Here is a 24,416-nt window from a genome sequence, read left to right as displayed (position 1 = left end):
TCTTGCACTCATCACCACGTCACGTCCTCTCTGAAAACTGATTAAATAAATGATTAAATAAAGCCTTATAATTGGCCAAAATCTCAAAGGAATTATGATCAGTGATCATTAAAGGCCAATATCATTTTCAGGAATCGGTGATTGACCTTAAAAGCGCGATCTACCCCCAAACCGTCCAATATTTTTGTTTTCACACAGTAGGATCAAAGACGGCACGCGTGTGCTGCCGCGTTGTGAGTAGGAGATGTGACTCACGCTTCAATACTGATATTTCATCATAGAATTGCTTCTGAAAGCAGTAAAAAATAAATAAATAAATGATACAGTGATGATAAATAACAGTGTGAGAGCTTCCATGAATAGAATCAGACTTTGAACTCGCACCTCGCGGACGGCTCTCAGCTGGGAAACATAAAACAAAATCAAGAGCGGTGACTGGTGGAGAGAGGGGGTTCTGGAGTCGTAACACATTCCCATTGTTACTCCTACCTGGAGGCGATGGCAGAGTGGCATATTAAAGTGAAAAAGTGCCACCCGCAGACATGGAACACTGCGTACAGGTGGAGTATAACTTCTCTCCAGTGGGACAGTATGAAATGGAGTAAGACGAGGTACAATAAATGTGAAATAATGCGATAGAACTGTCAGTGGCAGCACTAGACATAACAGCTTTTATTACACAGATGACACAGTCTGCTAGGAGCTGGAGTCATGAAAAATACAAAATTCAGTTTTGCAACAGATTCGCCCTGTAAGTAGAGGCATTTGTTGGGCTAATCGAGCGGGTTATTTGTCTTTCTTGGGCGTACATGTGTTTGTGTATTCGTGTGTATGCGTGAGAAGACAGAGGAGGGCTGAACGGGAGCTGGAGAGCTGCCACCTTCATCCCTCTGGTCCATGAAGGATGAATGAAAAGACAGGAGGCATGGGAGATCCATCCATCATTATGTCTCATTGCCTTTGCTTTGATGCACACACATACACACAGACACACAGACACACACACACACACACACACACTCAGACCCACACGCTCCCATGTGCACTCAGTCAGCCCGGCTAACAGCTGCTTCAACAAATAGATGCGGGCATTTAGTGAAGCACACACACTCCAGGAAGGGTTTGTTTGTTTAAGAGGCCAGTGGTTTGATGAAGACGTTGATGACAACGTGCACTTTGAGGAGATCAAAACTCAGTCCAACTGGCGTGCCTTCTCATTACCCTCCTCATTTACCCGCCCTCCACCTGTACTGCCACCCCAGACAGATGCTTTATTGCTCTATTCTGCTTGGGAACCTTTAAAAGGGTTCAAACTGAAAAAATGGAAGCAAGTGGATAGAGTTATTTCAAAGTAAAGGGCGGCTTGGAAATAAACGGCCAATATCTCTAACAAACAGGCCAACTTTTTAAAATATCTATCACCCAATCTTTTTAATCTCTCCCCAGCTCCACTTTCGGGGAGTGGCCAACCTCCACCGAGGGGTCACGGGGCTGTAATCCTAGCCTCATGTAATTACCCCAATGGAGCTCCAGAACCTGTTTAGTGGAGATTAACTGTGCTTCCCATGCACCCCTCCTCCAAAATCTCAGATCCTACTGATAAAAAAGAATGACAACCCGTTCCAAAGAGAGCATGCCTATAATTAACCTGTCGCCTGCATGGATGGATTGTTGGGACAGTGACAGCGCCACGGATGGACAGTGAAGTGAGACAAAGTCAAGCCCATAACCACCAGGTGTTCAAGGTTTCTGTCTAATACTGGATCCTAGTCCTGCCTCCCACAAGGCAGCAGCATGAATTATAGTGGCCACCACACAGTAAAGTGTTGAACTGAGAAGAAGCAACAGCAGAAACAGCGCTCTCCTGTGACCCAATCAGTTTTTAAGGCGACATAATGACTGAGGTGAAAAGCATAGGGTTTTATTTGACAGAGGGGCAGCCCTTCATGAGCACATTTAAAGGGAAAAGACGTTGGGATTTTAGCCGAGCAGATCCACGCTGGAGGCGGTGGTTCTGTGGTTCAGCCCGCAGGGGGGGGGGGATTAGTAGATGGTGTTTGGGAGGAGAAGTAAATATCTGGAGGAATGCTAATGTGGCATCCATTTGCATGAGTCATTTGCCCAAGCACCGAAGCCATTTTAAGAGCAATGAATTTTCAAGTCACCACACAATCTCACTTCTGGCGACATCCATCATACCCAGAGGTCCGCTAAGTCTGACTCCGAGGCGTGCAACCGCTGCATCCAAGCCAGTAAACAGGGCCATCAGCGCCAGTCCTTTAAACCTTCAAAATCTGGTATTCACCTTCTCCCTTATTTTTTTTTTCCAGAACTACAACTTATATTCATCCAATAAAACACAAATTATTAAGAGCAGTTTAAGCAGAAGGAAGGTAAAGATGACTTGAATCAGTGTTTCAGGTGGAGCACAGGAGCCCCGCAGAGCAGGTCCATTAGCTCAGTCCACACAAAAGAGCACCTTCATTCTCTCACATCAGCAGAGATAACACTGAGTTAATTATGCAAATGAGGTGGAGAATGTCCCTGTGGTGAATTATGAGCGTTTTAATGGCTTTGAAACCCCTTCTTTATAATGAAAACAGCTGATACATTTTATCAACAAAATCAAATCAATATGCACTTCACAAAAGCAACACTGAGAAATCTGAAAATAAATAATTTTAGAATATTACCACAAGAATAAAATCAGTGATCAAAGCTACAAATAATTAGACAATAAGTATAAAATATTTTGGAGACCTTCTTGGGAAAATCTTCCATAATTCCTTCACAATAAATGTTAAAGCATAGGTTGAAATATTTTAAAATGCTGATAACTAGTGGAGTTTCTGCAGGCACAGGTTTTATAAAGCAGATTTTTATAGTTTTTATTTCAATAAGAAAAAAGTCAGCATTATTCTACCGTGGAGGTGCACTTCATTCGTCCGATGATGGAAGCAGGCGCCCGCAGTGGGTTGAGAGCGAGCAGGAGGTCCTGCCGTCGGGAGCTCCGCACCAGCGCCGCGGTGCACACTTGGCTTTGAGCGGACGAATTTAGAGCCTCATAAAACTTAAGCCTGAATTATGGTTCTGCGTTAAATCGACGCAGAACTACGCAAAACGCGCACCGTACCCTACGCCGTAGGCTCTGCGTTGGTGTAACGCGGAACCATAAATCAGCCTTTACTTGATGCAGCGACCGAAACAAGTCTACGTTTATGAGACCGTTTCGGCACGAGTGCTTGCGCTGATACGCCAAATGAAAACATAAAAGCGACACTTTGACTGATCATCTTGCGAGTTGATGAGCTAAACCCGGGTAGTTTTTCTTTCATGTTTAAACATCTTAGATCCCGCTTGACCGGCGCTCCTTCGTGCGTGATATTGGTAGTGTTTTTTCATGCATCCGACCCAGGGATTGCGCACTTCAGCAGCCAAAACACGGGGGTGCCGGAGGTGTTCAACACTTACCGATCAGCATCGTGCTTCCAGGACCGTATTCCGCTTTCAAATCAGCAAAGGTTTTTTTTTTTTTCTGTGCACTTTTCTTTTATTCCCTGGGGAGAGGACGTGCCGGCGCGCAGGTGAGACCTGGAGTCCCCGAGTTATTTACGAGCCGATTCTCGGTGACCTCTTCCTCCCTCCTGTCTTTGAAATGACAGCTTTTTTATCTTCTTCTTCTTCTTTCCGACAGCGTATCCCTCTCTCCCGCGGCTTTTGGTGACCAATCCCCGAGAAATATATCAGATCCCCACTGATGCGCCTTCTCCTCAGTTACAATCCCGCGTCTCTGCGCGCCGCTCCGCTCGGCTTGGAGGAGGCGAGGAAGGGGCTGCGCGCAACGCTCGTTCCTTCTCTCTCTCTCGCTCTCTCCGAGTCTCCTTGTCATCCATTCCTCTCTGTCCTACCTCTTTCTCTCTCTCCTCTCTGTTGACTTGACAGAAGCGCGCCCCCCCCCCCCCCCCCCCCCCCCCCCCCCTCCTCCTCCTCCTCATCCTCATCCCTCTACAACTTAGCAACACATCAACCCTCTTGTCAAACTTTCTGCCTCACAGGTCAGGGCTGCACATGCAGCATATATGTTTTGGACATGCGTTCACGTCCTGCCATGCTGCTGCTGCACCAGAAGAAAAAAGATTTGGGAAGCACAATTTTGCATCAAGAAGAGAATTAACGAACAGCTCTGCCGTGACAGGAACACGGAAGATAAATGGAGGAAAAAAATAGTGTTTTCTGAGACAGCTTCCACTTGTGCTCATAAAACAGGCCGTTTGTGTGTGTGCCTCTCAAAGCAGCTTGCCTTGCGTGCACGGCAGCGCGTGAATGGGAGTGACAGCAAGCATTGGTTTCTCACATGGCGTCTCTCTTCCTTTGAGCCTCTTCTCGTGGATGCATCTTTCGGTGAAGCTGACACATATTCTGGTGTTTGGAATTGGCTTGCGAGAACAGAGAGGCTGCTAGTTTCAAAACTCCTGCTTGCTCAAACAGTGTGAGGATGTAGATTGTGGGTTGAAGAGCCTTGGTGCAATGCTAAGCTGTTCTGGAGCTATGCCAAAGCACATCTCCCAGGGTGCTATCAGGAACTTAATTACAGCATTAAACTGCTCCCTCTCTGCCTCGCAATCCGCTTCCACTTCTTCCCCCTTTCCTCCCCGTTCCAGCCGTCTCCCTCCGTCTGCTGAACCCCTCCTCTCCAGAAACTGTGTATCTACATTTGTGGCCCCATGCTCATCACTCATTTTTCCCCCCCCTCCCGTTTTCTTACATTTGCTGGTTTTGTGGAAGTGCCTGCTGGGGCTGCTGTGTTCCTGTAATCATTGGCGTGAAAGGCCTCCACGCGTATTTCAGCTCTCTCTGACTGGCAACCGGAAAAGCAATAAAATGCACATCACCTGTCTCAGCTGAGCATCTAAAGAGTCTAATTTCACACCAGCAAACAGCTAATCTATGCTCTTTATCTGCCGGTTTGTTATCATGCAGTTCAGAGTGCTGTAACGCAGCAAGTGTGAAAGCGGAGGATGGCAGCGAGGGGCTGCAGCGATCGGGTTGCTGATGGAGAGCTCCCTTTTAAACAAGAAATATTGCCCCTGACAGAGTGTTATGTGGGGTGTGAGCTGCCTTTCTCCTCAGATCCAGGTTTCTGTTTGTTACCATTCGCAGTGGCAGCAGTGGACCTAAACTCTCCCAGGAGGCAGCGTGGAGGACACAGGGGCAGCTGGGCTGTCCTGCTGCCTCATGCCAACCGGCGGCCCGCGGGCTGGCATGTCAGAGCCGGGGCTAATTAGAAACATGGGAATGGCTCCAAGCTTGACATCAGTCAGCCTCAGCCAAGATGATTTGTTCTGGCCTATTTGCTCTGTATGTTGAAAAAAATTGAAAACGAGTACGTGATTACGCCACAGGAAAGGTCTGTGCTCCTACTGCAAAACCGTTTCTATGAATATGCATTTCGCAGCAATTTGCTGCAAAAGTAATCTAAATATTTCTCACACACTTTATTAACACTTTTAATGAATAAATCATAGGTGTGATTAAGCATTGGTGAGCCGCCTCGACTGTGCGTTCATACAGAGAAGCTTAAAAGGGGAAATATTATCTTTCTGAGCTCCACTCACTGTAACGAGGCGGGAGGTTAACAACAGAGTTTCAGAAGAAGCGTTGCTCTGAAGAGGAAGGTGGAGTTGAGTTGAATGTTTGACTCGGTCCCCTAAAACCAGCTGCTGTAAGAAACAGCTGCAGATGCTGGGTCACTGAAATGTCACCAGAGGGACCCGCATCAGGCTCTCCCTGACTTTAAAAGGTTGAAAATTCCTTTAAGCTACCCAGTTTTCAGTCTGTCTGGCTTTCATTTTAACAGATGCACAAATGATCAAGCAGCAAATAAACATATTGAGAGAGCTGGGTTAGGTTATGTTCCGCAATTTGCTTTTCAAAGCGACCTCCTGCATCAGGAGATTGGTCCTCCAAAGTCCAAGTGCAGATCAACCCGGCCCATGCAACCACCCCGGATGTGACGTCAGCACTGCCCCCCTTTAAATACGGTGAATTCAACTACAAAACGCCTGGCATTTATTTCCGTCGATGTGGCACATGACTGGCAGTGACGTGCCTGATTGGTTGAGGAATGTTACCAATGACAGCAGATTGAGTGGGGAGGAGAGGGAGCAGAGGGGGGAGAGGGAGGTGGACGCTGCTCACACAGCAACCAGAAAATAGAGGCTTCATAGGTGGCACAATCTAGACAATATAAAATAAAAACAGATTCTAATATGCTGCCTGATCAATATGAAGAATATATCATCTATAATTTAAAAGAATCAGCCCAATACATATCATAGAAAAGGTTAGATTGCAGTAAATATCCTTGAATAATCCAGTTATCAATCCTGTCAAGTCCAACAAATCTAATAAAAACAAACAAAAGAGAAAAAAAACACCAGTGTAGTATAATCAGATCCTTTTCGTTGTCAACTACGCATATTTGAGAATTGTGAATAATTTTTAAGTCTGAATTGATTACTTTTGAACAATAAAAAAACAACTATCATGTGGAGCCACACAGCCCGGGTGAGTGATTGGGACCCATGAACACAGCTTTACAGTCCTCGCGTAATCGAGTCCCAGCCCTCTGCTGCACGCCTTTAGTCATTTTTCATCCTTCTAAGCACTTTTAGACTACACTTGTAGCCACTTTTTGGCAGTTACCATGGTTACAACTTTAAACACTATAGTCATCCCTCACGAGTTGGTGGAAAAGACACAATTAATGTGTTGTGCTCGGCAGAAATTCAGCACATGTACTGCTGAGCTGAAAAATTCTGCTCTTCAAAAAGAGGACAGCGGATGACGATCTGTCATTTCCTTTAAAAAATTGCTGTTGTTTATTTAGTTATGACACGGTACTTTTCAAGTCTTCTTAGCTGCTGTCTGTTGCCTTAAAAACTCCAGCTGAGTCCAAATGGTATAACACAAACCGTTTACCTTTTATTTGTGGGGTAAAATCTGATGTCTTTGTCTCGGTAGACTGTGACAAGACTCACAAAAAGAAAGAAGAGTAATAATATCAAACCAGGTAAAAGTGAGTCTGGTGTAAAAAGTCAAATTCATTTGGTCAGATGTTGATGCAGCACTCGACCTCCTACCGAAGGTAACTTCATTTGAATGAAAAAACAAGAGATAAAATCCACAGAAAAGCATTGGAAAAGGAAAATAGAAAGAGAAAAGAAGTCATTGACTCTATTATAGGATATTTTTCTCCACTTTGACAGCATATATGAGTTTCTAAAACTGCTGAAGTAATCTAATAGCTGCCCCGTTCTCATCCAATTTTATATCAACCATCTTTTAAATTGAAGAGTGCATAAAGTTTGTGTTCTAACAAATATGTAGATAGATAGATAGATAGATAGATAGATAGATAGATAGATAGATAGATAGATAGATAGATAGATAGATAGATAGATAGATAGATAGATAGATAGATAGATAGATAGATAGATAGATAGATAGATAGATAGATAGATAGATAGATAGATAGATAGATAGATAGATAGATAGATAGGGTCGGATGTGTTTTTCTACATTAGACTGACGCTTTCTCACTTTTTGAACAGCTTTTTAGTTGACTGTTGCTGCTCAAGCATCTTGATGTACTCCTTGAACACAGCGACTCTACCTCGACTCAGCACGCCGACTGCTGATGAATCCATCCTTGTGACAAACGGAGAATAAAATCAAAATGAAATGTCTTTGAAGCATTCATACTATTTCTGGGTCTGGCATCAAAATCGCTGCAGTGCCGACCAGATAACATTTTCAGTCCGACTAAAGCACAGACAATGGTTTTTTTCTTGTGGCAAAATGAAGAGGCATTATAAATAGTGGAGTGTTTTCCATAACCCCATGAGTGTGTGTGTGGGATTTTGTTTTGATTTAAAGAAGGTGGGATTTAGATCAGTTCGGGGCCTGCATCTGGCCCTCAGGCTATATTGTGCATGTGTGTGGTCTGGAAGCATTTTTAGAGCCAAGGACAAACGTTGAGGCACGAGAACTATGAGAACATGATTATCAATTATTTTATGTCAATTAAAATTCAGAATACGGTGAAGCGTGCAACCCAAACACACAGCTGTATCTTTAACCGCTGGTCCTGCTATTAAGATTAGGATGTTTTATATTATTTGATCTCATTTTTGAAAACAAAAAAGGATCATGTTATTAGTCACTTTTTACTTCAAACCTTTGCTTCTCGACACGTTCATTTTCTCACATCTTTGTACTACTCACTGGATGTAATAAACTGTGTACAGGTCTATTTATTAGCATAAACGACTGTTGTTTTTTTCTATTTAGAGGTAATGAGGTTTGTCCTGAGCTCCACACGGACATTGACCAGCAGTTCCAGTTGGTGACTTTATTTTTACAGGCGGTGCTTAACAAAGAGAACAGATCAGCACCAGCAAAGATTTAATTTCACGTCAAAGCTGAAATGATAGCAGTTTCAAGTTAATGCACCTTTCCAAATCAGGCCAGCAAATAAACAACAAAACTAACAACCCCTTTTTACAAATGATTTGAACTTTACACTCCTTTGCAAACCGAACATATGAAAGAGCAGTGGAAATGCTCTTATAGTAGTTCGTTCTAGACTGACATGAAAATGGGCTCGTTATAATGAAAGAAATGTCCAACGCCGCTTTGTGAATGCAGAAGATCGACTACAGAGTTAACAGTGGTGGGCCGTTACGGCAGCGCCTAGAGTTGCTGCGAGCCAAGTAGCTATGGTGACGAGTGACGGACCCTGGAGAGGAGAGAAGGTCAAGCTGTCACTCAAAAGGTCTAATGAAACTGTATTGTCTCTCCACAATGGTGTTCTTTCCTGTAGTTTTCTGCTATGGACCGGTAATACTCTGCATGTTTTGTCTTCAATGTGAAACACGGGAAGAAAAACATGGAAACAAATGTTTCCACGTAAAAAAAAATGTATAACTTGTGTTAAAAATATATATGCTTGGATGTGATTTTTGTGTGAACGACTTCTAACGTATATGACGCTGAACGCTGTAGAGGCGAATCGCCCCAACAGCCAGTTACATCTGTTAAGCAGTGGCATCCAGGATTTATCTAAAGATTGTAAGCTCCTCTTCTTCTTCACTTCCACCCATCATGTCCCAACTTTTATTAGTCATTCACAGATAGCAACAAACTCCCCCAGATAGGGGGATGAAGTTCTGGTACTGCTGTGAAGGGCATCCCACCGTCAATGTGCTACAACCCTATCCGGCGTTTTTCTTTCCATTACGGGTGGATAAGAATCCAGTGAGATAAGAGTGGCTCAGCCGTCTTTTAAGAGATGATGAAGATGAGTCTATAGCTGTTTTCAAACAGGAACTCTGTAACACGTTACCTGCCGATGACCTTTACCACGTGTGTACCAGTGAACAGGAAATTGTCTCTGTGAGCTCATTTTGAATACAGGAGGCAGGAGACGATGTATGAAACACATTGCTGGTACATACCTGTCAGTGTGTGTTCTACAACCTCATCTGCATAAATCACTACGTATTACTTGCAACACATCAATACTGGCAAACCAAGTTTCTGACTTCACTGCAATGATGACACGTTTTCATCGATATATATAAGTTATTATCATGATTATAATGTTATATACATAATATCAACATATAAAAGGTTAAAGCAAGAGCTACACATGGCATCAGAACTAGGGATGTTAATAATTAATCGATTTCGATTAATTGCCGTTATGAAATTACCCCATTAAAATTAACGATTACAATTAATCTATTTATTTATTTTTTTCGTTTAATTTCACCAGCTGGTATTACGCCCGGACCACATTTAATGCGACACAACACGCCGCCGCCGCGGCGCGCACAGAAGAAAGAGACGGCGGATATGTTTGGTTTTAGTAACATCATGCTCAGGCAATGAGTCTGCAATGACCCAGACGGGAGACACATGTAGCTCAGTGCTTAACTTTTATTTTTAATCCACTCTATATTCTTCTGGTTGTTCTCCGATATGTCCCCCTAAAACCTGAATTATGGTTCCGCCTTAAATCGACGCAGAGCCGCCGCCGTAGCCTACGGCGTAGGTTCTGCGATGTTGTAACGCAGAACCATAAATCAGCCTTCACCCGGTACTTACATAGGTTTCTCTAAACATCTGTCCCCGCTACAGTTTTAACTAAAAGAAAATGTGCTCCAATACAGCAGGTCTCTTTATTTTGAACACTGCAGAAACTCTAACTTAAAACGTAACTAGAACTTAAAATTTGCTTGACACAAATGACACTATTATGGCTGCTGCTACTACTAATAGCCTTGAAGTGCACTTTATATTATATTCCTTGTGGTACAAAAATGTCTTTTTGTTACTTTTGTATCAAATAAATATTTGATTAAGGAATACATTAAAATGTCCTTTGTATTTTATATAAGCAAAAAAAATTATGTTTGTATCTCAGATGGGGGAAAAACGCTGCTTATCAACTAATCGATGATCGATCGATAAGGTTATCAACTATCAATTAATGAAATAATCGATAATTTGCATCCCTAATCAGAACAGAGAGCAGAGAGCATCAGGACAATCAGCTGTTTGCTTTATTCACCTTGGGTTCATTTGGCCAATTATAGCCGGGTAAACACACAGTTTGGTCTGATTAAGCACAAGTACTTAAGATTGCTGTAATTAAATAGTTGTTTATCATTTGCCATAAATTACCTAATTGAAATTTCAAATGCATGAACCAGTAAGGTGGATCAGAAAAGACAGGTCCATGCAGCATGACTATCAGACAGTCTGACCATTTTAACTTACTACTGCTATCCCTTGTGCTGGTTTTGCCAAGTTAGCATCATGGCAACATGCCAACTTCCAAGTTGAATACTACCATGCAGTTCCTCAACTGACCACTGGGGGCTGGCTCCAAAAGTGAGTCAATCTCCAACGGCCAACATACAAGTTAAAATTTGAACCTAGAAGCAGCTTGGCTCAAAACACAATTCTGGTTTCCATGGATAGATTCCACGTCAATGACAACAAGGGTCATGTTTTTGGAGACCACACATGTTTGACGAAGGTGTGGACTTCTGATTTACAGCTGGCAGAGCCAATTTATATCAGGGCTGGGCGATATGGACCAAAAGTCATATCTTGATATTTTCTAGCTGAATGGCGATACTCGATATATATCGATATTTTTTCTGTGACATAATTGGGGTTTCCCCCAAAGCATTATAGCATAGCATCTCTGTTAGCTTCATTTTTTTCTGAGGCAAACCCTTAAAAAAAACAGTCAGTTTTAATACAAAGCCTCGTGCCAAATGTCACACAGGTTCCTTTATTAACAGAGGTCTGCACAATATCAAAATGTATAAAACAAATGAAATAAAAATAAACTGCCTGCATATATAGAATAAAATGCTTCTTGAATAAAAAACAAATATCCCTTTCCTGCATAACAATTAAATTAAAATACACTGTGCAATTAATACAATGTAGACAGTAACAGGCAGACTTTACCACTGAGGTTGACAGTTGTGCAAATAAAACATTTATGCAAATCTCAAATAAAACATTCAAGTCAATTTGTCACAAAATAAGCTATATCAAAATCATAAAAAAAAGCTAAATCGATATAAACGATATTGTCTCGTACCATATCACGTTTGAAAATATATCGATATATATTAAAATCTCGATATATCGCCCAGCCCTACTATGTTGGTGTGATGATGCACATTTTGCAGCACACAGCCTGTTCAAGGCAACGGAGAGATACACTAGAGGGCTCATTCTTTTTGGTTTGGAACGCTTCATCTGACATTATTACTAGAAAACTTAAAACGTATACGAATTTTTTTCATAAATCCTGCCTCAATCCTGCCTCATGCTCCTTTAAAGAAAAATCTCTTGGCGCCATGGCCGAAACCGAACAGGAAGTCGGCCATTTTGAATTAATCGTGTAATTTTGGCGCAATTTATGCCATTCCTTCGGCAGTTAATAGGGTCCGAACCGTAACGTGCACCCAGGTGTGCTCCATCCTGCGACGACGCGCATTACTTTTCTCAGTCAAAAGCGTTACCGTGGCGACGCTTGACGCCAAAAAGCGCACCCCCCCCTTCATCTGATTGCTCCATATTTTATAGTTCCTACTTTCTGCCATAACCTTTGAATGGTTTGACATAAAGACCTGTGGGTGGTGTCATCGGACTCGGTTTTGAGTCCTTGAATAAAATTGGTGCCAATTAGCCCCGCCCCTTCTTCTGATTGGTCGATATTTGATAGTTCCTATTTTCTGCCATAACTTTTGAATGGTTTTTACATAGAGAGTCGTGGGTGGTGTCATCCGCTAAATGTCCAGGCCTGAAGAATCTACATGTAAGTCATACATGTAGAGTGGGAGGGCCGTTCATCGCTGCTTGCAGCTTTAATTATTGTAATTATTATAATGAGGGTGTATTTTGCAGGCATCTGTAACTCTCCCTCTCCGAGTATATATGTATATGTACAAGTGTGTGTGTGTGTATATATATATATATATATATATATATATATATATATATATATATATATATATATATATATATATATATATATACACCTCACTGTACAGAAGTCATATTTTGTCGTCTAATTTACTCAACAGCTTTCAACAAGCGTAAATACAAGGTCTAAAACAAATGCAACAAAATGTACAAAAGAAAACTCACATTCAGTCGTGACTTAAATCATAAAAGAATTTGTGACAAATGGATATCTGTTTTGAAATTGTGTTGTTCTTTTTTCTAATCCAAAGCAGATGCCGGGATGTAACGAGTGACAGGCTCATTTATGAACAAGAAAAGAGGAAATCCAGCCCCGTCTCCGTGGTTCCGAGCCACCGGCCTCCTCATTAGAGCTCGCTCTGCCAACCTGCTGCCGAGCCTCAGATAGGTAATGAGTGGCAGCAGCTGAACACAGAAACAGCCACCCATCGTTTCTCCCTCTTTCTTTCTCAAAACTATCAATTTTCAACGTCCCAACCCCTTTTAACTAAAGTAAACTTCAGACTTTTTCTTCATTTACTTCTCTTAACTTTGAAAGTCTGACACAAAGCTCTCACTCTCTAAATTGACATCTTCCAATCTCCTTCTTCCCTAATCCTTCTGTCAATTTGCTTACTTCAGTGGCATATTTTTTCCTCTTCACAGTCTCTCGCTGGATGAAAATCGCTCTCAGCTTCTTACTTTGACAAACAAATGAATTGAAGAGCAGTGGAAGGGAACATCCTCAGAGCGTAACGGCCAGGCCGTCTACCTGACTGACTGACGGGGAGACTAACTAAATGACAGAGAGACTGACAGGAGGTTCTGGGAGCACTGAAAGGGTTGGCTGTGAGGAGCTACAGTAATTTGAAGAATGGCAGACAAGAAAGGCAGATGCTGATGGTTGACGGTGATAGACCCCAATTCCCATTACAGCACCTGAGGACAACTCTAAAGACTGATGAAGTAAATAAATATGGTTATTGGCATGAAGATGAATGACTGCAGCTGAAAATTGAAAAACAAAAATATAACAAATGAGCCATTATATACATATTAAATCCTTATTCATTGTTGGTAACATCTATTTGAGTATTTATGTATTTATGCATTTATTCAACGCTCCATTAATAATGGAATACATGTGATATGTAACACATCCCTTACAGTTAGGGTAATTTGATTACAGGGGAATTAAAAAAAAAGTTTGTTTTTCTTTCTAAATGGTAAGGTAAGCGATTTCCGGGTGGTGTCTGTTGATGTTTGAAACATCAGCAACACTGTACTCCTAGCCCTTAATACGGATAAGGCACATTTGTTTAATGTGTAAATGGGATTAAATGGTAACAAACCTTTTATAATACCTTTGGGAGGGCAGGTTGTAACAGCAGGTTTACTTGTGTCTCCATAGGGTTTCTAAAAGTAAAATGGGAGGTAGGACCTTCAGTAATCAGGTTCCTCTCCTCCGGATCCAGCTGTCAGTTTCTATTCGGGAAGCAGACACTTTCACTACCTTTAAGATTAAGCTTAAAACCTTCCTTTCTGATAAAGCTTATATGGCTCAGCAGCCCTGAAAGATCTCTCAGTTATGCTGCTATGGGCCTAGACTGCAGGGGGACCTCCCATAATGCACCTCTCCAACTGTATTAATGACACTATTGTTGTTGATGTAAAACCCGTCTTCTTCCCAGCAGGCACTCCTGATCTGTTGTTGCTGTTCTCTCCTCTTTCCTGTCCTCTCAACCCCCAACCAGTCGGGGCAGACGGCCGCCCTTCCTGAGTCTGGCTCTGCCAGAGGTTTCTTCCTGTTAAAGGGGAGTTTTTCCTTCCCACAATCACCCAGTGCTTGCTCAGGGTGGGGGATTGTATGCAATCTGGTAATTAGGGCCCGAGCACTTACAGTGGGAAGCCCTTATTGTATCTGTAGGAATTTTTCTTTCTTTCTTTTTATTTTTCCGACGAAATGAGGGCCTTTTTGCCCCCCTAAACGTGCCCCAAAAGTCATAAAATTTTGCACACAAGCCAGGCCTGGGGATAAATGTGATATTTCATGGTTTGTATTAATGGGCGTGGCCTAACGGCTCAACAGCGCCCCCTAGAAAACTTTGTACCTCAAGCCCACAATACGGTTTGACATACAGTTTGACGTAAATGCACGAAAATCGGTACACATCTGTATCACGTCGCAACTTAAAGAAAAGTCTCTTGGCTCCATGGCCGAAACTGAACAGGAAGTCGGCCATTTTGAATTAATCGTGTAATTTTGCCGCAATTTATGTTATTCCTTCAGCAGTTAATACGGCCCGAACCGTAACGTGCACCCAGGTGTGTTATACATCAAAATGTGCGTCTCCATCCTGCGGCAACATGCATTACTTTCTGCCATAACTTTTGAATGGTTTCACATAGAGTTGTGGGTGGTGTCATCTGACTCGGTTTTGAGTCCTTGAACATAATTGGTGCAAATTAGCCCCGTCCCTTCATCTAATTGGTCGATATCTGATAGTTCCTATTTTCTGCCATAACCTTTGAACGGGTTGTGATAAAGACATGTGGGTCGTGTCATCGGACTCGGTATTGAGTACTTGACCTTCATTGGCATGAATTAGCCCCGCCCCTTCTTCTGATTGGTCGATATTTGATAGATCCTATTTTCTGCCATAAATTTTAAATGGTATGACATACAGAGTCGTGGGTGGTGTCATCAGATTCGGTTTTGACTCCTTCACCTTAATTGGTGCAAATTAGCCCCACCCCTTCTTCTGATTGGTCGATATCTGATAGTTCCTATTTTCTGCCATAACTTTTGAATGGTTTGATATAGAGAGTCGTGGGTGGTGTCATCCGCTAAATGTCCAGGGGCCTCATCTATAAAGCTTGCTTGCGCAGAAAAAGCGCCTGAAAGTTGCGGAAGCCACCTTCTACGCAAATCCTCGGATCTAAAAAGAAAAAACTAACCGAAAAATCTGCTTATCTTTACGGCAACTCGGACCCTCCCGTAAGAATTTACTTAAGACACGGGGAACTGGCGACGCAGGGATTGAGGTGGTGAAATGAAGCCAGATTCATGTCATACTCTTAATAATGTCATCACATATCACAACATATATCAGACTTAAAATAATAAAATAAAATAGCGCTGATCGTGTTCCTCTGTGTGAAGCTCAGTCTGTCAGGACTCTGGTGCTGCTGGAGCTGCAGCCTCCTCTTCACCCGCTTTAGGACAGAACAAATGAGGGGCTGCGTTTAGGGAGCCCCACGGAGCCCCTAAAGGGACTCAGATTTTGTTTCATATATATGAGTTTTACGCGCGCGTGAAACCTTTACGTGCAGGTGTATGGTGCCTAAATTAGGGTCCCGCGTTAAAACGACGCAGAGCCTACGGCGTAGGGTACGCGGCGACGTGCACCTACGCCGCGTTGGTGTGACGCAGAACCATAAACCCGCCCTGAGCAGCTCTGAGGGGAGACGGGAGAGGAGGAGGGGGTGCGGGGGGTGAAGCGGGGCTGCGGGGCCGTTTTCGTATCGCTTTCATAGTGTCTTGATAATTTGCAATTTAAGGCTGAGCCTACCGTTAGTTTTTAAACTGTAAAAAGTAAGGGGGAAAAAAAACATGATTTTGAAAAGACGGGGGGACATGCCCCCCCCCCTGTTGCGCCGGGGAACTCACGGCGTTTAGCGCAGCAACGGCGTGCTGCCACCCACTCACTTTATTTTATTGTATACTATTTATATAGGCTAGTTATTCTAACTTTTACTGTGACCACCAAATAATGTGGTTTTTCTGTCCTCCACATCATCTACAACATCTCTGTCTCCGTGAAAGTCTGGCTGCAGGAAGCCACTGCGCATGCTCAGTAGGCTCATCCTACTGAGCATACTGAGCATACCTACTGAGGGCGGGATTAGAGGCGGAGTCAGCTGCGCAGGTCTGTGATTCATAAAGGAACGTTGCGTGCAAATCTGCGTGCACATGGTTTTATTGATCCGGATTTTCCGGCATTTTCGGCTTTTGAGCGTACGTGCACTTTTAGTATGACTCCTACGCAGTCCATTTTAAATGAGGCCCCAGGCCTGAAGACATCTACATGCAAGTCATACAAGCGCTTCCACTGCAGCACGCCTGAACGTGCACAAGGGTGCGAGGGCCCGTTCATCGCTGCTTGCAGCTTTAATTATTATTGTTATTTTATTGATTTTGTATTATTTGGAACAACTTTGGAATGAGTTGAACTGTATTGTTGAAGTGCCTTGAGATGACATTTGACGCTATGAATATAGAGCTGAATGAAATGAACTAACTGGTTCGGAAGACATGCATCCTTTATAATAATCTGCTTTCTCCTTTTATCCACATTTATTTATCATTCATTTTACAAGGGATCTCCATAAAATTGCACCCAGTTACTTTTATCAATAACTGACCGTAACAATTTTAGCGTGATTGATTCTTGCCTGACTCTCAGAGGAACTGTTGCAGATGGGTGTTCACAAGCGCGTATTGTTTGTTTCTTTTTACATAGTGATTTTTAAGAGCTGTATCAAGAATTAATAAATAACTTACACACCACTAGTAAAATACATGTTCTGTTTTTCACATTAAGACGTGTTGCTTAAGAGAAGGATGTAAAGATACAAATATGAATTCACAAGCCGTCCTTATTGTGTAGGTAACGGCTGTCGAGACTGTAGTTCCAGACTATAGCTCTGAAAATAAGCCTTCATACAACAGATACTGTATATGGATCTCATAAAACTGTCTCCAACTGAAATGTTTTCTTATGTCAGAAAAACGTAACGTCATGCCACTCATCATATCAGCTGCTAATGTGACGGTCCTTAAAAAAGAAAATGTGCAGCAGATAGTGTCAAATACTCAGATCATATGAGCAGAAACATGCCATCATCTCAGCAAGACACTGCAAAGGAGGGATGTGTGTATGTGACTGTAAACTCTGGCACCTGCACATTTAATCTCATCACAACAGGAGAGAGGACACCCCATTTAGCATCACTGTCACATACATTTTCACAGACAGACAAACACTAGAAGAGACAGACTGACAGTTCTTGGGTGTGTGTTTCCGTGTGTTTGTGTGTTTAAGAAATAGACAGAGTCAAAAGAGGGGAAGATGGGCCTACATAAATAAATCATCATTGTGTTTCGTCACCATGGCTGAGTTCACGGATGGGGAGATGAAGGCGAGGACCACCACAGGAGGAGGTAGGGGAGAGTTAAACAGATCATGTCGAGGGGGAAGCTGTTGGCTGAGAGAAGAAGGCAGGTGGGAATCCTGATGTCTACTTTGTACCTCAAATGAAACAGAAATGAGAAATGAGGTCAGCTTTTAAACCGACACATCTCCTGCCAACAGCGACTAAAGGCTTCAGCTGTTTAAAAACCCATCCAGTTATACTGTAGATCACTGATTCCCAGCTACTTTTCCTGTCCCCACCAACTGTATATCTACAAGAAAGCTGTGACCCCTAGTAACCATGAGGACACGCATCACAGTCAGTCACAGTTTTCCTTTCATTAAAAGCTAACAATCACGTTAACAGGCATGCACTGCAAGGGGAACATTAACCTTAAACTGCATGCTGGAAGGAATATTCAAGAGTTAAATCTATTACTAGACAGTAACGAGTGTAAACTGTAGTTGGAGAGCAAAACGATCAGTGAGGATATAACGGAAAATGTTTTTGCAGTGTAATGTACTTAGCGTTAGCCCAGCGGGCAAGTAGCTTGGACGGGTTCCCTACAGGCAAATCATTTTAACTTTGTGAGTTTTATTTGGTACCCCTTTGTGTAAAAAGGACTGTTTGCATACAAATGTCCTTCTGTTCACTTCACAGCTATCTTAAGTCCATACCAGCTGAAATGTTGGATATACTGACAATAAACACAAACTGAAGAGGACAGCTCAGGGCTACAGCCTTCCCAGACCTGGAATAAAGATCCATTCTAACTCTAAAATGCACAGATTCGCATCGTTTTGCCTCTTAATAAAACTTAATACTCATTAGCATATAGTAATAGACCTAGGGTTGATTTCACTCTGGAATATCCTTTGACCAATATTCATATGATTGTGTATCCTTTGTCAATACCAAACCTTTTGTATATGCAATCCTTGAAGTATTTATTTGAATCTGAATCAGAGGTTGAAGCTCTCGCATTAAGATGCAGCCAATATATATGTGTTACAACTGGCTCCCTGTTTTACTTTTTTATTTGATGCACGAAAAATATCTTTGAACTCATTTTAGAGAGTAAATGCACATTGTTTAAATCAAAAAGACATCAGTTAGCTATTTTCTGTGAGTTAGGGATTTTAGTCTTTCAATAAATCTTTTATCCTACCGTTCAGAAATAAAAAAAGGAAACATACTGTACTTCTGGGTATCAGGGCCTCACACTGAATGGAACGTCTCCTGACAGCTGCACTTTCAACTCAAAGTCCCAGTTAATTTATAGTTGACCAAAATGCTTTTTTTTTTTAAATTGCACAGATAAAACTGAGCAATATTAAAATAAATCTTTGCTCAGCCGGTACTGAAAGGTTATGGAAATTAGTAGGTTTTCAGAAGAGTTTTGAAATGATTGAGGCTGTTAGCGGCTCTGATGTTGAACAGTTAACTGTTCCACAGTCGGGGGGGTACCACCTAATCTGCTCTGTCACCTCTGTTTTTTCCATGTGGATCTGGAAACCTCCAGGAGTAACTGATTTGTAGACTTCAGCGCTGGAGTCGGAGAGTGAGGCTTCAGGAGTTCACACAGATAAGGTGCTGTGCCTTTGAGCCACTTAAAAACAAACAATAACTTCTTCAAATAGATCCTGAAGTGGACAGAAGGCCGAGGAAACAGGCCAATACAGGAGTGATGTGATCCCGTCTTTTTGTTCCTGTCAGAATGCGAGCTGCTCCGTTTTTGTTCAGCCTGTAGGTGTCGAAGATCAAGACCATTGTACAAAGAATTACTAATATAATCTAAATGAGATGTAATAAAAGCCTAAATAACTCTCTTGAAATCCTGTAAAGGGAGGTCGGCCTTCACCTTAATGAGGAGTCTTAAGTGAAAAATGCTGATCACCGAACACTGCACTGACGTGTTTCTCAATATTAATGCAGCTGGGTGGCAGTAAAGATCCAACTGGCTGATCAAGCCAGCTCTGAAGCAGAGCTACCTGAAAGTTACAGTTAAAATTAGGCAATTCAAAACTCAAAAAACTTAAAAAGACTGTTTCTGTTCTGTGGCAAAACTTAAAAGCTTAAAAGAAACTTTCTTAGAAAGGCCTTTTGAGTCCAGGTGTAACTGATTAAAACTAACATTTTCTAGAAGTGTAGACAAGAAAGGCAGTTTAGAAAAAGGAACACCACAACACACAACAATCTCATAGAAGAATTGATCAGACCCACAACACATAGCCCAGTGGTATTAAAAGCCTCCTTAAAAATACGAGGTGGGATGGTAGCATGCATGTGCGAGAACATTTCAGATGTGGGAAAAGACACCTGCTCACAGTTCTCAAAAACTACTGCAGGTGCAGGAAAAGAATTGGGAACTAAACAGAAATAGGCAGAAAATCTAATCATAGAAATCTTTTTCTTTGAAAAATGATTTGTTACAAAGAGCAGCTGATAGAACATCTGAATCACACATAAGAGAAATGAGAATTTTAAAAAGATTGACGATAGTTAATAATGTCCGACACAAGGTTAAATAAAAACAAGGGTTTCGAAGATTTCACTGCTCTTTGGTTATCCTTTAAGCTGCTTTTAAACATTTTCAGTGCTTCTACAAGTGCATCTGAGAGCACAAATGTGATCATTCAGCCCAATTTATAAAATATAAGCAGAATTAAAAAGATTGAACTCATCAGACCTGATATTAAAATAAAAGTCCCTAAAAGCTGCAGAGAAACCTAAAGCTGTTACAGAGTTAAGCGTGTGTCTACAGAGTGCCTGGGCACGCAGTTATATCTTAATAAAATGAATAAAACAGCTAAATCGTCTGAAATACATGTGCCACAGATGTCACTGGCATGTACATTTAAACCAAAGGACAACTCCAATGTGTGTCCTTTGTCATGAGTCTTTCCAGCCACAGATTGAGCACGATTATGAAACTCTTCAATCAAGGGTCTAAATTTGAAACAGATGTGAATATTAAAATCGCCAATAATCAGGAACCAATCATAATTCTTTGTTTCTCCTGTCGTGAAGTCTGCAAGGTCCTGTATGATGTCCTTTTTTAAATTTTAGCCGACGGTAAAGAGGAGAACTTAAAGTGATTAGAAATGTTTGTAGCTTAAAGCCGGAGAATGAGTCAGATGGTGCCCATTGACACCCGAAGCTTGATTTAAATACTGATATTACCCCACCACCTCCGCCGATTGTTCAAGAGGAGTTAAAAAAACTGAACTGCCAGGAAGAAGATTCATCCCAGTTTTCCGGGTTGGTTTATAAAATGTTCATTACTGCTCTCACTTTATACTTTAAGGTTTTTGCCAGTGGTTGAAGTGTAATGCTGAATTTGATGTCCTTTTATAGCTGGAACCCACATTCATGTCACTTTCAACCTTTAGATTGTGATAAAGAACCCCCCCACACCAAAAATGTTTTAAAAAATTGCTGTTATGGGAAACCTTATCTGAGCTACTTTCATTTTTTTCTTTTCCACTGTCAGAGATGGGAAACTGAGCCATCAAATGCGACACAATCTCAGCCACAGTGAGAAACAAAGCCCTAGACTTATGTTCTTGAGCTTCTGCGCTAAACCAAAACACCTGAACATCAAATTCATTTTACTGGGATCTTTGCATATTTTCTGAAATATTTAAATGTCTTACACGATGTGATTTACTTGAAGTCTTCTGTCATTCACTCTCCCACTCTCTCGATTGGACAACAGAAGTGACTAATACTCAGCAAGGAATGAGTAATACTACGTTGGGAGAGTTCAGACTACTTTAGCATACATCCATGACTATCTGCTGAAACTGAAGATTGATTTACACTCAATAGGCTGGTGTGCCATTTAGCCATACAGCAAATTATATAAAAATACAATAAAAATAAAAGTGACGTTAGCCAGGTTGACTGACACTGAATACAGAATCATCTTCCTGTTTAGTCCATTACTGCACAAACGCTACAAGACGTCAAAAATCAATCTCTTTTTCATTATCAGTAGAGTGGCTCCAGGCTATACATTACCACATAATAGACTTTTCTTGCCTTGTTGTTTTTGCAAGATATTCACATTTAGTGTGCTTTAAAAAAAACAACCAAACAAACAAGAAGAAGTCAACATGAATGTCTGTGCATGCAGCCAGATTTTTGAGTCTGGAACGCCTGGAGGCAATGATGAAAGGGAAGAGATTTTTTTCACCTTTATTTAGAAATGGTAAGCTATGAAATCAAGTAAAAACAAGCGTGACATAAAAGATTCCAACAGAAGGGTACACTTTGGTTGTGAGAGTGCGGCTATAGCATATCAAATAAGCTCTGTGAAGCTGCTATTTTTTGTTGAAAATGCTGAGGAAAAAAACAACAACTTCTGCAATGTTTTAGAATTCACCTTGAAAGAGCATGTGTCTTTGTGCTAATAAATAATAGACGTGCGTGTGCTTTTTGAGTCAGATAAAGAGAGTCATTGTAAAGGCAGAATGCTGCTTTGTACCCTGAAGATAAGGCCATTCAGAGTTGAAGGCAAGGGCTCATCCTGGCACCGGCAAGGTCAACTTACATTACAGCTAAAGTATGAAAGGAGCCATGAGATGCATGTCACACTGAACTGTAATAAGTGAGCCACTCTGAACATCTTCACATGTTTATTGATGGCAGGCATCAACCCATCATGTTTTGAATGAATATACCGCTATAAAAGAGCATTCCTACAGATATTCTTCATCCAAAAACATCATAGAGACACAGTACAGCATTCTGCAGTTTCTGAAACATCAGAAATGGTAATTCGCTGACTTTTTTTTAACAAAAAAAAAACAAGATACAAAAAGAGTCCAGTGTGGTTTTATCAGATCTACATAATGTGGCACCTGCAAACCATCACATAAAGTCACAGAGTATGACAGAGTCTGACATACCTGATGCCAGCCCTGGGAAATGTGTAATAGAAAAATAGAAAAATAGAAAAATGCCCATAAAAGTGAACAGTGAATCTCCCTGTGTGAAAACACACCGAACTGAAGTTACGACCCTGGCTGACACATACCCTCTCTCCGCCCCATCTGGGAAGGCCTTGTCATATTTTTGTTATTTAGTTCCTGTTTTATTTTGAAACCTGTGTCTTTGTTTCAGTTACGTCTTAACTTCCCTTGTTACCATCTGCCCTGATCGTGTGCCCCTGTGTCTCGTCAACCCTTCTTTGTATATCTTTTCTTGTCTTTCCCTTGCTCCCGTATTGGTCCGTATTGTTTGATCCTCGTCAGGTTTTTGGTAAGTTCTTATGTTTTTTGTTAACCCTGCTCTGCAGAGCTTTTAGTTTGTTTTTTGGCACACCTTTTTTGAACCTCCTGCCTCCTGGGGCCTGTACTACGAAGCAAGTTCAACATACCCAGGATATCTTTTCCTTATCCAGATTCACTAACCCGGACAATTGCAATCACGCTAAGCGGTCACACGACGGTGGTTATCAACTCGGTATATCAACCCAGGTTTCTCCAATCTGGATATGAGCGCGTGCACATAAAAGGGGCGGTGTTTTCAGCGCATGACCAATCGCAAGCATGAAGAAGTCCGCTGTCAGAGCCGCTTATTTCAGTAGCGAAGAGCAAACAATAATTTTACGGAAATATGATGAGTATAGGCATATAATACAGGCAAAAAGCAACACAGTTGCAGCTGCAAAATGCAGGAAAGATAGCTGGCAAAAGATCGCTGACTGTATAAATGCGTAAATTCATAGGGATATAAACATATATTTGAATATTCTGGGAATCTTAATCTTAAACTGTAAACCATGATCAGCAATATTAAAATAATAAAAGTCTTGCAATATTTCAGTTGATTTGTAATGAATCCAGAATGTATGACATTTTTTTGTTTTTGTGTTTGCATTACAGAAAATCACAATATTCAAATTTTCTGAGACAGTCCTGTATATATTGGTTCTATAACTATTGTTGTTGACCGATAACTTGTGCTGATGCTGTACCAAAGAATTGGGTTTTTTTATTTATTTTATTTAATTTTTTATTTTTTCAGGAGGGGGGTATTTAGTATTTTAAAGTGACTTCTCAGAATGTTCGAGGGACGAAATTGAAAATCCCTTTTTTGCTATCCCCTTACAAATGCATCTTCTTTTTGATTTCTTCTTGATTTATTTATTTAATTGGTATTAGTTTTGGATTGACTGTACATCGGATTGTGGGTGATGATTTGTTTTATTTATTCATTGATTGATTTATTTTTTATTTTCTCCTCCACCTCTTTTTTCTTTTTTTCTGGATCGTTCATACAGGTACTCATCAGGGAAAGCAAAGGGGTTTTGGTGGTCCCTGAATACGCGTTCTCTTCGGAGGGATCCTCTCACGATCCGCGCACCAAGCTCCACTGGATTCTCTTCGAAAGGGCATGTCATTTTCCAAGAGAGCTGATTGGTCAGTGGGCGGTGCTTTTATACCCGGCGATCTGTATCTCGAACATAACCTGCTCCGGAGCAGGTTAGCGGTTCAGCATAAGTTACCATGGCGATGTACCCCGGTGAGAAGTGAACCACCGTCGTAGTCCTGAAAACCCAGGGTTAAACCTGAAGTTACCTCGCTAACCCCAAATCCCGCTTCGTAGTACAGGCCCCAGGTCTCCTGCATCTGGGTCCAACTCTACCACACTGTGAC

General features: G+C 41.6%; 1 protein-coding gene across 3 annotated transcripts in view; it reads right to left on the bottom strand.

Annotated features, from left to right (window-relative positions):
- Window positions 1–24,416, bottom strand: part of znf385c (zinc finger protein 385C) — a 159,595-nt gene that overhangs the window by 55,215 nt on the left and 79,964 nt on the right. Inside the window, exon 1 of one of the 3 annotated variants that reach the window (XM_061711749.1) lies at window positions 3,472–3,612. The exons of 1 other annotated variant lie outside the window; for it this stretch is intronic. In XM_061711749.1, the coding sequence (XP_061567733.1) occupies window positions 3,472–3,481 (10 nt within the window). In that variant the 5' untranslated portion in view covers window positions 3,482–3,612. Of the gene's footprint in view, window positions 1–2,923; window positions 3,004–3,471; window positions 3,613–24,416 lie in introns of those variants that run through there. One more of the 3 variants, XM_061711750.1, reaches the window with a different exon arrangement.

The sequence above is a fragment of the Cololabis saira genome, chromosome 21, assembly GCF_033807715.1.
Source record: "Cololabis saira isolate AMF1-May2022 chromosome 21, fColSai1.1, whole genome shotgun sequence".
Taxonomy (NCBI): domain Eukaryota; kingdom Metazoa; phylum Chordata; class Actinopteri; order Beloniformes; family Belonidae; genus Cololabis; species Cololabis saira.
This window is presented reverse-complemented; position numbering and strand designations above follow the sequence as displayed.